Source organism: Mesocricetus auratus, unplaced genomic scaffold, assembly GCF_017639785.1.
Source record: "Mesocricetus auratus isolate SY011 unplaced genomic scaffold, BCM_Maur_2.0 Super-Scaffold_100676, whole genome shotgun sequence".
Classification (NCBI taxonomy): Eukaryota; Metazoa; Chordata; class Mammalia; order Rodentia; family Cricetidae; genus Mesocricetus; species Mesocricetus auratus.
Window position 1 is genome coordinate 159,866,036 of NW_024429266.1, and position 15,000 is coordinate 159,881,035.

Here is a 15,000-nt window from a genome sequence, read left to right on the forward strand (position 1 = left end):
GGTCGACTGTCCCAGTTTCCCTTATTACAAATCTCCTTAAGTTGAGACATCAAAGTGGCAGGGCAGCAAATCTCAACCAGTGAACGGACGTGGAGAGCAGGAATGAAAAGTGGGCCTCTAAATAGGAAGAGATTCGGACACGGAGAGCAACATTTAGCCCCCCAAAACAAAAGAAAACAAAAATCAACAACAACAAAAGAACAAAACAAAACAAAAAACAACAATGAAACATAGATTACCCTCCCACGCCCCAGGCAAAGTAAAAGAGAAAAGGCAAAAAAGCAAAACACCAAAGACAATGTGATTATTGTTTTTCCTTCTTAGAGACTGTGACTTGGTAAAATCTGTAATAGGCAGAATTCTACCGAAACACATTTGAAACCTGAGGATTTGTGTATTATCTGGAGGGAATGTAAGTCCCCATAAAAATGAGAGCAGAATTATATAGTCAAGACACATTGTGGATCAAAAACACATTTGGAAAGAATGTGACCCTGTTCACACATCTCCAAAGACCCGCCCTGGACACGATCCGTTGAAGTCTCTGGCACAATGTACCTCTTGTTTATCACCATGTGGGAGAAGCTCGGAAAGAGCAGACACTAAGAGATTAAAAAAAGAGGAAAAAAAAAACCCTTCCAAAAATAAAGCCAGCGAATGCAAAGCAAAGAAGGAAAACTGGAGCGCTTCCTCCCCATGTGCGAGAGACACGGGCTATTTCAACAGCTGATTCCACCCTCAAAGTATACAGCACACATAAAATAAACACGGGTCACAAAAATTAACAAATCATCATAACTGTCTCATACATCCTGGGTTGGCTGCGGAAAAACAAGATCATTCTGGATTTATATCTGTAAGTATGGGATTTCCTGGACAGCTCGTATCCACAAACAATCAAACACGGGAGGAAGATGGGGAAAAGGCAGCATTATTTCAAATTTGAGCTGAGAGCCGTGATTTGTAAAAGACTGAACAGGAACTGAAGTTGAAACCTGATGCAAGCAAATTCTTCTGCAAGGCACTGATGGACACTGCTCTGTTGCTCTTGGCTCCGAGGCTGGTTTTTAGGTCACTGGGTTTTGGATGGTGTGCCAAATAAGAATCTCACTAGTATAGCAACTTGAGGACTGACAACCAGCTTAAACTCTCAATTTACATAAAATAATAATAATAATAATTTTAAAAATCTAATGATACTTCACTCAAGAGTTAGAGCTTTTATGAGACCTGTTGCCAATATTAGTGTCTTGGAATGATCTCATCTCTCATCCTGGCTAAATTCCAGCACACAATTTCATTAACCCAGGTACCACAGGTGATAAAACTCATTTTTCCCTAAAGAGACAGCTAAAAAGTACCAGTTATACATTTATGAAGTACCAGCAATCAAAATTATGGATTTTCTAAAAGGTTTTTAACTACTTTTATTGAAAGGAAAATCGCTGTCTCAGACTTTTGTGACACTACTGCTAATAATAAATTTTACCATTTAGACATGGCCATAATATGGTAGACGGTGTCAATAAAAGTATGGCACAGAGAGACGATCCTTGTCTTCAAAGTAAAGCCTGATAATTTCATGCCGGAAGTGATCACATGAGACACCTAAGCTAACTAATGGTTCTCCAACCAGTGGTCATACGCCTGTGCCCCACACTTGCAGCTGTATGCAGAACTGCCTTCCCAGGCAGACACTAACAATACTTCACATGTTTTCAAGGAAAGCAGAACTTGAATTTCATCTCCAAATAACAGTGGACCCAAATATTATTTGTTTCTTTTTCTGAGTAAAGTGGCGGCATGGGCCTGTTTGGCAGATCTGTCTAAACTTTTCTCTATGATATTCTACATATCACTAGAGGGCACTGTGGTCTTTAGGCCACTTTGACCTCTTCAAGTGCTAGGGAAGGTCTTGAACTCTTGAGCAAAGTCAAGAAGGTTAAAGACAAAACTGGCTTTTAAGGGAAAAACATTTCCCCCTTTTTGGGAACACCCAGATTTTATTCTTTTAAAAACAAACTAGAAAAAGCACAGTAAGTATAAAAGTCATGTTTGTAAAAATACAAAGCTCATTTTTGCAACATTCAAAGACTTCTCCCCTCAGATCTGATGGGGAAAAATTCATGTCCATGATCTTGAGAGGTTGCAACAGTGAGGTTGGTAGTTGACCTGCACACACTCACAATAAGGGCAGCTATTCCCTCTCTGTGTGCACTACATATGCTCCTGAGCTAAGTGGAGGTAATTTCCCTGCCCAACATTCAGGCGTGCAAGCCCCAGAGCCACAAATGGGTTTGAAACAATTTATGATATCCGGCCTCCCTAGACATGTATTAGCATATACCTGGTTTCTTTAGCATCACTTTGTTTTTCCAAAACCACAAACACTGTTGCTGGAATTTCGTGTGGAAGTGCTTACGGGGCTGGAAGTTAACACCTCTGTGAGGCGTGCAGCCTCTCCGTGGCTGCGAAACAAAAGCCTCTTTGTCAGGGTTTCTTGAAATGTTTTCTTAACATGTTCCAAGTAGTTTTAGGCAGGGAACTAAAGTAAACAAGATGTTACCACGATAAAAACACTTGTGAAAACTGTACAGAACACACTTAGTTTCTTTCACATGCAACTCTCCCAAGTTTTAAAAAGTAAAATTCACTGAAAACAAATGTTTTTTTCCTTTAAGCAATTTACCAAAGAACCATCTTGTTCTGTCTGCAGCCCTCAACCTCAGGAAAGGCTCAAAGTCCAATCTCTGGGCTTTCTCTTTGATGCTGTTCTCATGTCTTACCTTAGAAACCCATAGAAAGCTTCTTCTGGCTTTGATAAATTACATACATCTGACTTACTTGCTAGAGGCATTTTTGTTTTGTTTGCCTTTGTCTGCATGGAGCTTTTCTATATGGAAAATAACCAAAAAGGGGGAAAACATTCTTTTCAAATGGAATACTATGCAAGTATACAAAGTGATGAAATCAAATGGAAGACTAAGTAGGGATTTAAGGGGTGTCACTCAGGGTCTAGTAGGGTGCTGGCCCAGGCCCTGGGTTCTATCTCCAAAGCAAGGCACAGGGTGGGTGGGGCTGAGGCTTAAGGGAAAAAGAAAATACTCCTGGCAAGCATTTCTGAACGTGCTGCCTGATCTGGCTGCACACTCAAATTAGAAAATAGAGTATGGCCATGCCTCAGAACCTTCTTGTCTACCGTGTTTCTCCACAGCGCCAGGCTTCCCCTCCTGGAAGGCCATGGGTTTGCTTTCATTCCCTGTTCCTGGAAGAAATCAGAGCAAAGCCGGCTGGGATGACATTAGAGCGAGCAGGAGCACCTGCTGGCATCAGTAAACCCCAACAATATCCAGTCAAGTGACAGCTATGGGAGGGGAGGTTTAAGAAAGAGAGAACACAGAGCCCAGTGCTAAAACTAGCAGAGCATAAGCAAGGTCTCTGCTGGCTGGAGAGGAAGACAACAGCAAGCTCTTTTGAACAGTGTTTGTCTCTGAAATTAATGGTGCTGTGATCGCCCTCACCTTAGGGACAACCCCGTGGTGAAGGTGTCAAGTTAAGTCTCTGGTTTTCATTTTCCATAACTCGCATACGTCTTCATCAAGAGGAGGAAAACACACCTCTGCCTTTGCCTGTGAGTCTCCTTTCGCCGTGGACAGTGATACTTCTTTGTCTAACTGGCGTTGTATCCTGAAGCACTTCTGACCACTGTGAAAATTACACCTACCACCTGGAGTCACTCATTGGCTGGAGAACAGGAACTAAGCATCATGTTCCCTTCCAACACCAAACCTGAAAAGCTAGGTTGGAGAACCCCAGAACCAGGAGCTTAAAGCCTGTGGGTGTGGGGGAAATTACAGGCCCTCCCACACACATTCCCCTGGCTACCCAGCCTAAGGAGTTGAGGACCCACAAAGCACTGTTCAGCTGGAAAATACAGGGTGGATGCAAAAACGTGACCCTAGGTCAGAGGCCACATGCAGCTAGCATGAGGGGCATAGGGCATGCTTCTTCCTCACTGACAGGAGGGACAGGACTCAGAAGGCCAGGAAGGCCTAATGTATTAACTCTCCATAATGCCACACCACCCTTAGGACTGGACTGTAGGCAACTTTTTACATTTATTTCAGAGAACAGCCATCAGTGCCTTCTTGAAATACAAGGTCAGGAATTTCTGCATATTTAAAATTATTGCTCCTAAAACACACCTAAGTAGATGGGACGTGTCCATGTTTATAGAGAGCTTATTAAGGGCTAGGCACTTCCTATGATAAGCCCTTGGAGCCTACCTTCTAAGAGATGTTACTGATATGCAGAAGTACACATGCTAAAAGGGGCTGAGATGCATCCTAACTACACAAATGACTACTCTCAAAGGGGGCTCCATTCCTCACCCACCTTTAAGACTTTTTTCACATCCACTGCCTTAAGTAGAAAGTAATTTTCTAATTTAAAAAAGTCTAGTCTCTCCCAGGTAGCACAGTGTGAGAGTGGAGAACAAGACTCTGCAACCAGAAGTCACAGTGACTTGGGGGACTTTGGGTAAATCACTCAAACTCTCTGCTCCTTTATCAACTTAACTGTATGTTCAAAATGCTACTATGACATTTTCTCAGGTAGCTGTGAGGATTCAATGAGTTAATATGTATTATTACATATCTGAAACCATGCCTGCTGCATACTTAAAGTTGTTTAATTATACATTATTACGAAGTGACTAGTGTCAATTTGCTTACACCATAAAAAATAACTTGTAAAAATGGAGGAGGCTTATGGGCAAGTAGAGCCAAGGAGATTCTTCCAGAGCCTTCCAATCCAGCAATCTGAAGAGAAATGCTGGAACTAACGTTCTCTGATAACAGTGTCAAGAGTTCAAGGAAACCACAAGGCTTTCACTGGAAGTGCAAGAAGACTTTCCCTAGACCCACTGTATTTCTCTTTGGGGCTGAGCACACACATGCTGCTGAAAGTCCCCAAGATGACCAACTTGTGTTCCACTTCATTAGGCAAGAGTCTGAGCCTAAAGATCAGCCTCAATCCCAAGTATTACAATCTTGCTGGAAAAGAAGGAAAATTGAGATCTTGAGTTGCGAACTCAGTAAAGTTGAATTCATGGGGGCTTCTTCCGTGGGAAGACTCACTTTTGTTTTCTAGAACCCCATCTCTCATCCCCATTTCAAGACAGATCACGTGTGTGAATCCCTTTGCTCTAGAGGAGAGAATGTGATTGAGCTCGGCTTAAAACTGAACCAATGGTAGTCTGCACAAGGCTTTTCTGAGAATGGGGGGAAAATCCTGCAATGTGGGATTCATAATCCCATGAAATGCAAACCTGTGTTCTCCAGTTCCAGTTAGAAAAGTCTCAAGGATGAAGGCAACAGAGAAATACCAAACTAATGGGAACCCCAAACTGCAGCACCCCTTTAACCCCGGTCAGCCACTTGGATCCTGACATGGCTGGCGTTAGCAGTGCTCCAGGAGTTCCGCTCTATACTGGCTCACTTTCACCCCTGCCTTTATTCTTTTTCTTATATCAACTCAAGTCATGTGTGTGCAACTTGCAAACAAAGTCTTCTGAAAAATACTAGCACATAAGCAAACAGTAGAAAATAAGCAAGCAGTGTTGCAAGCTGATAGTGGGCACTCCAGTTCCGCTGCGCAAACAGGAACCAGGAGCATGTCATGCCATGTGCAAAACCACAATAAAGGCTGGAGAGATGGCTTCCAACTCAGAGTCAGGCTCCTAACATCCTGAGAAGTGAACGGGCTTCTTGTTTGTAGGAGGGAAATGCAGGCCTCAATTCAAGTGATCTTTGCTTTTTTTTTTTTCTTTTTTCTTTAGAAGTGGTTTGAATCATTCACTCTTTCTGGATGCTGAGGCCTAGCCATATCTTAACTGCCAGCTCATAACACATGAATCTATGACTTAAAGATTATTAGGTTAGAAATACTTGGACTCTTAATGAAACTTTTTAAATGGGTCAAACTAGGGAACTGGCAACGCATTTTCTGTCCCTAGAATTGATACATGCCACACAAGTGATGACAACAATTTTATAGTTCAAGATTTTATAACCATAAATCATGTTGGCTGATGCTTGTCAGACATTCTACAGAAGAGTGGAATCAGTATTTACTTAGCATTGGTGCAGATGGGGAAAATCAGAATTTCAAGCATGCTCTGCCCAGCTCTTTTTCTCTCATTGGATAAATACGATTAGGCATTGATAGGGTGGTAACAAAACAGATTCCATGAAGGGGCTACACAGATAACAGAGCCAGCATCACTCATCTAAATGCTAATAATGTAATCGGAGACAATTGTTGCTGCTCTTGATGCTGATACTAGCTCTTTTGGGCATGACCTAAATGTACACTGACCACAGAATACGCTTGAAGTGAAGAATACCATCTGAGAAGCTATATAATAAGTTCAAACCCTACTATGCATTGATATAATAATGAAATATTCACAGAAAACTACCTGCAGTATCTCTAGAGGATGCCTGCATCACAATGTTTGTATCTGGCCCATAAAGACCTGGCCCATAAAGGATGCTCTCAGCCCAGAGAAACCATCATGTGACCCAATGTACAGAAGCAACATGTGATACATGCTAAATAGAAGGTGATAACTATTGCAGTGACTTCAATCAGAATGGCCCCTGTAGGCTCATGTATTTCGCTGTTTGGTCCCCAGCTAGTGGAATTGTTTAAGAAATATTGGGAGATGCGGTCTTGTTGGAGGTGAGTCAGTGAGGGTATAAGCCACAAGAGGCCCAGTGTCTCTCTGCCTGCTGCCTGCAGATTGTGATGTAAAGGTCTCAGCTACTGCTCCAGCGCCATGCCCATCTGCTCTCTGCCATTTTGATCATGGACTAACCTTCTAACATTGTAAGCAAGCCCCCTAATTAAATGTTTTAAGAGTTGACTTGGTCATGGCATCTTTTCACAGCAACAAAACACTAAGACCACTGTATTCAGTACATTGATTAGTTAAGGATTCAACGTGTTATAGAGAAGTGGTGCCAAGAACGCAGGGTAGCTGGGTCAGATTTCTAGCTGATTGGACAGCACAAGGGAGGGAAGTAATTCAAAGATGAGAGGCACAGACATCCACGTCAAATGGAGAAGATGAGCAGCCCGTTTTGGGAAAGACTATCAGCACCACAGTTTGGGATGAGACAGTCTGAGTTTACATCATACATTCCCCCACTTCTCCTGGGGGGAAAGAGAGTGATCTAAACAGAAGCCACTCCATACAAAGAGATAAGAAACCAAGATGGTGGCACTGTCTCAGGATCCCATGCCAAAGAAGGGGCCCAGCCACTGAACTAGACAGAACCAGTCACTGACATAACTGAAGGGCGACCCTGGGTTTCTCTCTCTATCAGTGCTATTGGTGTCTTCCATTAAGTCTCCTTCCCTTTAGGGGACAGCCCTCCAGGGATGAGCTAACTTCATATGACGGTTATTCAGAGGCCACCCTCTGAAGGGCTGTGTGGCACTCTCCAAGAGGAAGGCAAGCTGGTGGACAAAGGACAGACAGCAGATGGGGCAGCCGTGCTACAGAGAAGACATGGCAGATAATCCTTACTTTAGAAAGGCTGGGAAGTCGTCACAGACTGCTTCACATCCTGGCCACTTGCATACGCCATGTCCGTAGAGAGGATGGCTGTGGGGATGCTCCTCATGGGACAAGCTGCAAGAAAACACGAAAGGTCAGAGAGTGAGTGAAACACAGCCCGGACACCAGAGAGTCCACGAGGCCCACGGAGCATGTTACAAATCGTACATGTCATTCCCCATGGAATCTAATTAATCCTGCTTTAAAAAAATTTTTTAAAGCAAGAGTTAAGCTATGAGCTGGAAGATTATGTTCTAAACACATTGAGTTATAATTGCCTGATGTTAGGAACCTACCTCCACGTGTGAAAAGTATTTGACAGGTTTTTGTTTGAAGCAAAGCCCTCTACCAGGACAGCGAAGGCCGCTGCAAAAACCGCCATACTTTCCTGAGCGTCCATAGTACGAACTGGAAAACCTGTACTGGATTTGCAGTGCTCGTATTTTCCACACAGGGACAGTTCACATTTCTTCCTATCCTCCTCTCTATGAGGACAGCTTTAACAGAATCCAAGTGTTCTCTTTTAAAAGAAAAATAATCTTATCCAGCAAAAACTATTGCAAATAATAATGTGCAATCCTAAAAGGTATTTTTCAGGGTAAATATACCCACACCGATGAGTAGCTTAGAATTAACTTGTGGTGGTACGAAGTATGTATTTCTCAAGCTACTGACAGCAAGCTTGAGAGTGACCATGGGCAACAAAGGGTTAACCCTCCAGTGGGGTTCCAATCGATAAGTAATGATCTGGCCACTGGGATCAAGTCAGGGGATGCTTTGATCTGAGCCATGTGGTGCACGGGGAGGAGTCTGTTGGGTTTGTGCGACCAGCCATGTTCTCAAATATTTTCTCTATCTACATTTCCTTTAGACAAGTGATTTTTTGCAGCCATTTCGATAGCCCTAAATTCCATCAAATAAAAATATAAAATGAACACCTAGAGTTCTACTTTGTACTTGGGCACACTCTCTTCTTAGAAAGCAACTTTTGTTGCTGCTTCTCCTTGATTTGAACTTCAAGAGCTCAGTGTGATACACAGATACACAGACAGACAGACAACACACACACACACACACACGTGACGCAAGTGCACACGCATGCATGAGTCTTAAATCGCAGAGATCCAAAGTGAACACATCAGAGAACAACACCTCCCAAAGGCAATGAAATCTCCCTATATTTTAAAAATGATTCTGCTGGAAATCAAACAACTTGAAAACCCCAATGAGGTAAATGAGGTACTTTTCCTCTCACAAAAGAAATAAACATGGGAACCAAAAGAAAGATGGAATTTTAAAAACACTAAAGGTAGCAAAGCATCCACCTTACAGGGAAAGGAAATAAACTAGAGAACGAGGCATCAGCGGTGAGAATTGTGAAACCAATGGCAGAAGGGCATCTCTAGGAACAGAGGGTAAAATTTCACGAGACCCAATGAAGGTTTTCACCTGCAGGTCTGCACACGAACAGTCACAAATCACTGACAGGCTTAGAATTGAAAGATTATTTCACCACTATCAGATGCCTCACACACTCTGAGAGCAAAGGCACAATTTATTAAAAGCATTTTTCTTAATGGTTTCAGAAGAATCCCTACCCCAGTAATTATTTTCTTCAGCAATTTGATGAAAAACTAATTGAAGTATTCTCCTAGTTTTATCAGAATATATATGCATGTGCATATAAATGTGTATGTAAAGTTTGAAAAATACTGAGAATAAATATCTTAAGATATGCATAAATACATAATTTTGACAAATTAAAGCATGAAGAATTATACTCTATATACTTCATGTCATTTTGCTTTTAAACATTTACAATGTTTTGTTTATTTTATTTATGTGTATGAATGCGTTATCTGCATGTATACATGGGTACCATGTGGGTGTTTGGTGCCTACAGAGGTCAGAAGATCCCTTTCAGGGAGTTATAGATGGTTGTGGGCCACCATGTGGGTACTGGAAAGTGAACCTGGGTCCTCTGCAAAAGTACCCAAGTACTCTTAACCACTGAGCCATCTCTCCAGTCTTAATGTCTTATTGTAAAGAAATGCTATAACTAGTCTTCAAAACTTTCAGCTACTTGATGGGGAACACGCCACCATCTTAAGCATCTATCTTTAACCACTCCTGTAATTTGGATACTCAGATTTCTGTAATATTTCTAATCTTTGTAAGTAATATCCTAGAGATAAAATTTATTAAGTCAGCATGCAACAATTTCTACCAAAAAACACATTCAGAGAAACTTAGAATCAACCAACCAATGACACTAGGATTTATACTCCACTAGGAATACCGTATCAGTTGCTCTGGCTGAGTGAGTGCAATGTACCCACCAACCTGCATCACTATATGCATGTGTGGTTTTCCTTCTTCAGTGTAGAAGCCAGGAGCTTTGACTACTGAGAACACAAAAAACTCCTATTGCCAAGTGGGGACTGCAAATGGTACTGAGTTTAGTCAAGAGTTCTCTAATTATCAACACAACATGCACAGTTCACCACAATGCTTGCTGTCCTCCTGATTTATCTGATGAACTCATGAATAGAAACTATTTCCCTCTAGGTGTTTATTTCTACTTTAACTTGAAATCACCTGAAAGATAGAGAGATGACTTAGGTCACGATTCTCAAAGACTAAACAAATGACAACCCTGTGCACAGAAGCACATACTTAGTTGTTTATTCAATGTAAAACGCTGATCCTTATCGTGAAAAGATCACATGCTCTCTTATTGTCACACGGTGCAGAGTTGGCTACATGATATCCATGTCACTCCACCCTAGACATCACTATTTACATTCTTGTGGGTTACTGCTCCATATCTTTCTTCTGCTGTGTTATTATTTTGTAAAGTGGCAACAAACACTGTCACCAGCTTTCCATATGCACTGTGTAAACTGAATACGTTCAAATACTCCATTGTCTAAAGAAAATACTTACATTTGGATGTGAGAAGAAGTTGGCAGTGGTACCCTGATGGGACCTCTGCAAAGACTCTTGAGACACCAACAACTCAACACTGGGAGATGTACTGGAGGTCAAGGAAACTTGAGTATTTACCTGACAAGTTTTTAATACCTTTTATGAAGTTTTTATTTTGTCAGTTGTATGAAGCTGCTGACATGCAATCACTAACAGTTGTATGCACTCATGTATGCAGTACCACTCAAGACTGGACCCGCAGTCTGCCACTGGCTATGTTGCCATAGTAAAGCTGCACAGCCACCATGGTACATGGTTGAGGCTGGCTTCTGGCCTCTGGGTCATTCTGCACACAGCTCCACCATGCAGTCTCTGTCACATCTCTGGATAAGACCTTTGATGTTTCATCAAGAGAGTGGAGGAAGGAACATTAGATTTCCACTGCTTTCTGGCTTCTGACAAAAGAGCCAAGAAAGCAAACACAAACCCATTAACCTTAGTTAATTTTAGAGCTGCAGGGAACAGGCTGAAAGATAGTGGGCAGACAAGGCTCAGAGCATCTGATGGTGGACAGGAACCCTAAGACTCAGTCATAACTGGTCAGAGGTGGCCATGAGTGTCTGGAAATGCTTACCATGTTTGCTTTTTAAGATGCTCAAACACATTCACCCAAAATGAAACTCAGAGAAGTTTGGATCAATTATTCCTTTTCTTTTTCTTTCTTGGCTTCCTTTTCCTTTCCTCTCCCCTACCTCTCTCTCTTTCCTTCTTTTCTTTGCCCAGGTAGCTTTGAACTCTATGTAGCCAAGAATAACCTTGAATTCCGGCCACCCTCTGCCAAGCTCTGGGATTACAAGTGTGTACTACACTATGCCAGGCCCCAGGTCAAATGTTCACTAAAATTTTAGTTTGTTTTACTATAAACTCAGGTTGAATATTCCTAGAGGCAAGGATCACTTATTCATTCCCACATACTAAGCACTCCATACACTGCTCAATAACTGCCATGTGGATTTATCAATGAACAGACAGCAAACACCTCGTCCTATTTCATTTTTGTGTGGTAATATACTCAATATTTGCTTTCTCTTATTCTTGTAGGTAAAGACCAGAATTATGCAAACCCACAGGAGAAATTATCACCAAAGATACTTTGTATTACTTAATTTTATTCAGTCTATTTGCAACATAGATAGATGCATTCGAGAAAAGCCAATTGATTTAAATCTTTTCTGATAATCCTTGCTACGTAAAAACTAAATATAATTTAACACGAGAACAGTGGTAGCGTTTCAGATGTGAAGGAGTCAACGTGCCAGGGAAAGTATAATTACATATAGATATGAACTAGCTCCTGACACTACATGGTACTTATCAATGCGTTTACATTTGCTATGGTGTGATGCCTCCATTCCCAATGACATTTGCTATGCTATTTCTGTTCGATTTATTTTTCCGACATTGACATACACCAGCCACAGTCTTTACTTGCACATGGATGGTAGAAAAGATCTTTTCAGTCAGGAATGGAGCTTGAACCCTGGGTCTTCTGCATACTGGGCAAGCTTGCTACCCCTGAGCTACAACCCCAGGTTTCTTGGAGAAGTTTGGATGTTCACCATGGGTGACTTCACTTTACAGCCCCCAGTTCATTGCCTAGGCAAAACTGGAAACTGGAATTATTACGTTGCCTGCCATAAAGACAACTTCTCAAGATTGCAGTCTACAGGCTTCTGTAACATTTAAGCTGTGGTGACTGAAGGAAGAGAAATTCTTGACTAAGGAGACAGAATGCAGACCTCACCAAATCAAACATGTCCTGCCAAACTATATGCCAGCTTTGAGTATAGAAATCAATTCTACCCTCCACAAAAGCTATAACTAAATATTTCTTAATGCAAGCGACACGTGGCCTGACATGTCTTCTGAGTCTCCCTGAGCTCATTTTTGTCCCATCCCAAATTTACCTACTTGGTCTTTTTAACTTGAATCATTTGCAGCAAAGACAACACTGGGGTACATCCCTTCTCCCTACCCAACCATCACACCAAAATTATAAACTGTATGGTAGTTCCTTAAGCGTGTACTTGATAAATTAAGTCATAGAAAGCTATGTTAATCTTTTTGCGATTGCTTAAAATCATGATTTGTTGTTGTTGTTCCATACAATTATGTGCCATACAATGAAGCGTTAGTTCACTCAGTCAATGACTTTGTGTACAGTTGGAGCTATGGAACCATTACTGCAGTCTCATTTAAGCATCCCTACAGAAATTCTGTACCTGGCAGCACGTACTTCCTACCCCTTCCCTGCCTGTCGATTGATCACTTATCTACTTCCGGACCCCAGATACTTGCCTGTTCTATATATTTCGTGTAAACACCATCAGACAACATGTGCTCACCAGTGTGTGGCTTCCTTCACTTCACATATCTTAGAGGCTAACACATCCAAATTGCAGCTTTTTGTGGCTAAAGACTATTCCACTAGACATACGCGGCACATTTTTATACGATAATTAATTTCTCAATGAACAATTTGAGCTGTTTTACATGTTGACACCTAGGAACACTGCTGCTCTGAATATGTCCATGTTTAAATATGTATCTGATTAAATATTTTTTCAAGGTTCTTATTTTTCAGAATTTTTACATGATTATTGTATTTACATAATTTCTAGCCTCTCTCTCCTCTAACACACTTCCAACTCCCTTTTAAACTCATGACTTGTCCTTCTTTAACTATTACTGTGACATACTCATACACATATGTATGTCTACTGAGTCTATGTGGTGTGGCTCTCATGTACATTTATTTGGGGCTGACCACATGGGATTGAATAACCAATCAGGAGACTCATCCCAGGAGAAGACTGATTCTCCCTCTCTCAACAACCACTTTGTAGCTCTTCATCTCAGGGTAGGGACTTGTGACATTTCCCCCATCCATGTTGGCATGTTGTGTTGTCATTATGTAGGTCATGTTTAGGTGATCATATTATCGAGATTTCTAGAAGACCCTGTCCTACAACAGACATCCTGGTCTTCAGGTTTTTAGAATCATTTTGTATCCTCTCCACTTTTTTTTTAATTTAAAATAATTTCTTTTCATATTCTGATCATAGCTTCCCTCTTCCCATCACCTCTCTCTCTCTCTCTCTCCCTCTCTCTCTCTGCCCCTCCCTTCCTCCCTCCCTCCCTCAAATAGGCCAAACAGAATATACATTTAGAAATAAAAACTGTTGGTCTGTATAGTAACTTTATTTACTTATTTATTTGGCCGGGCTAGAATAACCATCCTCTTTCTCTGTCTCCCAAGCCCTGTATCCTAGGCATGCCATGTCTACTGGTCACACACATACTCCTCCCATAGCCCTAGCACTATGCTGCATTCCCACGAGCACCGCTGCAACCTCCCCATGCTCTCACCAACACTTGCGATTGTCACTCTCTCTTTTACTCGCCAGCTGGTGTGGAAGGAAAGTGATGCTTGCTGATTTCTGTTTTTCTCAATTTACACCTGCCTAATAAGTAACATGGCTGAATGAGTCTTCATTGGCTGATCGGCCGTTAGTACAACTTTCTTACAGAAATGCCGATCAATCCTTTACCTATTTTTAACTACATTATTTTATTGTTACTTTTTTTCTGGATACAAATATCTCACCAGTTATAATTACAAATATTTACAATCATTTGGGCTGTCTCTTTCTTGCTGGTATACTATGAAGCACAAAATTTTTAATTTTGATAAAGTTCAATTTATGTATTTTTATGTTGTTTCATTTCATGTTTAACATAATATTCAAGAAACTGTCCCCTAATTGAAGGCAGAGAAGATGTTGGTTTCGGAGAGTTTTATAGATTTTCCTCTCTCATGGTCTATGATCCACTCTCCATCAATTTTTGCATATGATACATGATGTGGGAAGTCCTGTGATTATGTCAATAAAGCACTGTTGGGCCAACAGGGAACCAAGATAGGTGGGACTAGGAGTCCAGGAGGACTCTGGGAAGGAGAAACACAGAGAGTCAAGATGTAACGCCATGGGGTAGGAAGCCCGGAACTATTCTCCGGTAAGAGAAATACTTAGATTAACAATTATGGGGTAATTACTTAAGTCAGGGCTAGCCAGTAAAAAACAAGCAAGGCCAACAGCTTCATAATTAACATAGCCTCCTGTGTGTTTATTTGGGACTGATGTGGCTCTAGAACCAGGCTGGCGGGAAGGCTTCTCACAAGGAAAAGGTTTCCCTTTACAGATACATGATAAGAGTTCAATTCTTGCCAGGTGGTGGTGGCGCACGCCTTTAATCCCAGCATTCGGGAGACGAGGCAGGTGGATCTCTGTGAGTTAGAGGCCAGGCTGGACCGACAGCCTCCAAAACAATACAGAGAAACCCTGTCTCGTAAAAACAAACAAACAAACAAACAAAAAAGAATTCAA

General features: G+C 41.5%; 1 protein-coding gene across 13 annotated transcripts in view; it reads right to left on the minus strand.

The window, feature by feature from the left end:
• Positions 1–15,000, minus strand: part of Foxp1 (forkhead box P1) — a 405,483-nt gene that overhangs the window by 44,517 nt on the left and 345,966 nt on the right. For all 13 annotated transcript variants that reach the window (XM_040738590.1, XM_005071201.4, XM_040738594.1 and 10 more), the window contains one exon: positions 7,595–7,699. In XM_040738590.1, the coding sequence (XP_040594524.1) occupies positions 7,595–7,699 (105 nt within the window). The remainder of the gene's footprint in view (positions 1–7,594; positions 7,700–15,000) is intronic.